The sequence below is a fragment of the Tupaia chinensis genome, unplaced genomic scaffold (assembly GCF_000334495.1).
Source record: "Tupaia chinensis unplaced genomic scaffold, TupChi_1.0 Scaffold149964_1, whole genome shotgun sequence".
Lineage (NCBI taxonomy): Eukaryota > Metazoa > Chordata > Mammalia > Scandentia > Tupaiidae > Tupaia > Tupaia belangeri.
In genome coordinates, this window is record NW_006209805.1 from 460,660 (window position 1) to 461,953 (window position 1,294).

Genomic DNA, 1,294 nt, shown 5'->3' on the forward strand with positions numbered 1-1,294 from the left:
CCTCCCAGGACTGGGCAGGGGCCGTCTCAGACCCTAGGCAGGGCCCAGGACGGCGAGTGCCAACTCCCAGCAGCCTCGCTGCAGCTAGGGCCCTTTGAGGCCAAACCAAGACAGCAGACGTCCCCACGCCTGGAAGTCTGAGTGCCGGCGCGAGGCCACAGGTGGAGAACCATGACTGCCTGCCATTATCCCAGCCAAAACACCACCGCACAGACGTGGGACACTGCCGCAGGCCCCCGCTTGCAGGGAGCAGGGGTTCATGGTTAGACCTGGCCCCTGCCCACGGCGCCACGTTCCGTGTCTGCAGGTCTCCCCACACCCGGGAAGTTGGGGCCCTGAGCACTGCGGTCCAGCGAGTGGGCCCCATCTCCCTCCGGCCCAGCGAGAGCAGCCAGGCGGGCAGGGGCCGGGAGGGTGGTGCTGCCCCTCCACAGGGACCCACCTTCTCCACGTGCAGCGCCAGCTTCACGCCGTTGTGCAGCCAGGACAGGGCCACGATGGGGTCGCCCTCCACCGAGCTGCCCACCAGGCTCTCCCAGCGGTTGGCCAGGTGGTCCGCCATGCTCCAGCACTTGATCTGACCATTGCCGTCAGCCGACAGCAGCCGGGAGCCTGCAGGCATGAGGCCGGGCGTCACACCCCTGCCAGCCCAGAGCCAGCAGGGGCAGGGCGCCAAGCCCCAGGAGGCCCCGCAGGGAGCAGGTGCGGCCCAGGCCACCCGGCGTGGCCACCGCCCGGCCCCTTACCCGACTGGTCCCACTCCAGGCAGGTGATGGCCTCGCTGTGCTCCGAGGGGAAGGAGTGCACGTCCCACGGGTGCTCCGTGTCCAGGATGTGGATCAGCCGGGTCAGGTCTGCGGGTGGCCGGGGTCAGGAGGGAGGGTGGTCCCACCCCACGGACCGTGTGTAACAGACACAGACAGGCCAGGCGGAAGGTGACCGCAAGTGCTAACGGGGCCTCTCGCAGCAGAGGGGGCAGGTAACCCTGTCATCTGCGCTTTGCTCGCCTCATCTAAGAAGCCCTTGTCTCTCCCACAGCAGGGCAGACTGGCCTGGCGCCTCCTCAAGGCCTACCGAGGCCCGCAGGGTGATGGTGTGGAGGCAGGGCCAGGAATGTCCCAAGGCCTCCGGGGTCCCAGAGCCCGCCGACACCAGGGTCTCCTGACGCCTCACCTCTTCGCTGGGCCCTGTGAGGCCAGGTGCTCAATACCCGAGGGGGGCGGGCCTGTGCAGGGGGCGGGGCCTATATAATGGATGGGGCCTGGGGGGGGTACTAGGCAGGGGGTACAGGGCC

The 1,294-nt window shown here is 68.9% G+C and overlaps 1 protein-coding gene across 1 annotated transcript in view; it reads right to left on the reverse strand.

Annotated features, from left to right (window-relative positions):
* Positions 1 to 1,294, reverse strand: part of MED16 (mediator complex subunit 16) — a 47,298-nt gene that overhangs the window by 35,792 nt on the left and 10,212 nt on the right. The window contains exons 3-4 of the mRNA XM_014585478.2: positions 747 to 854; positions 443 to 612 (exon numbers count right to left, since the gene is read on the reverse strand). Of these exons, the coding sequence (XP_014440964.2) occupies positions 443 to 612; positions 747 to 854 (278 nt within the window). The remainder of the gene's footprint in view (positions 1 to 442; positions 613 to 746; positions 855 to 1,294) is intronic.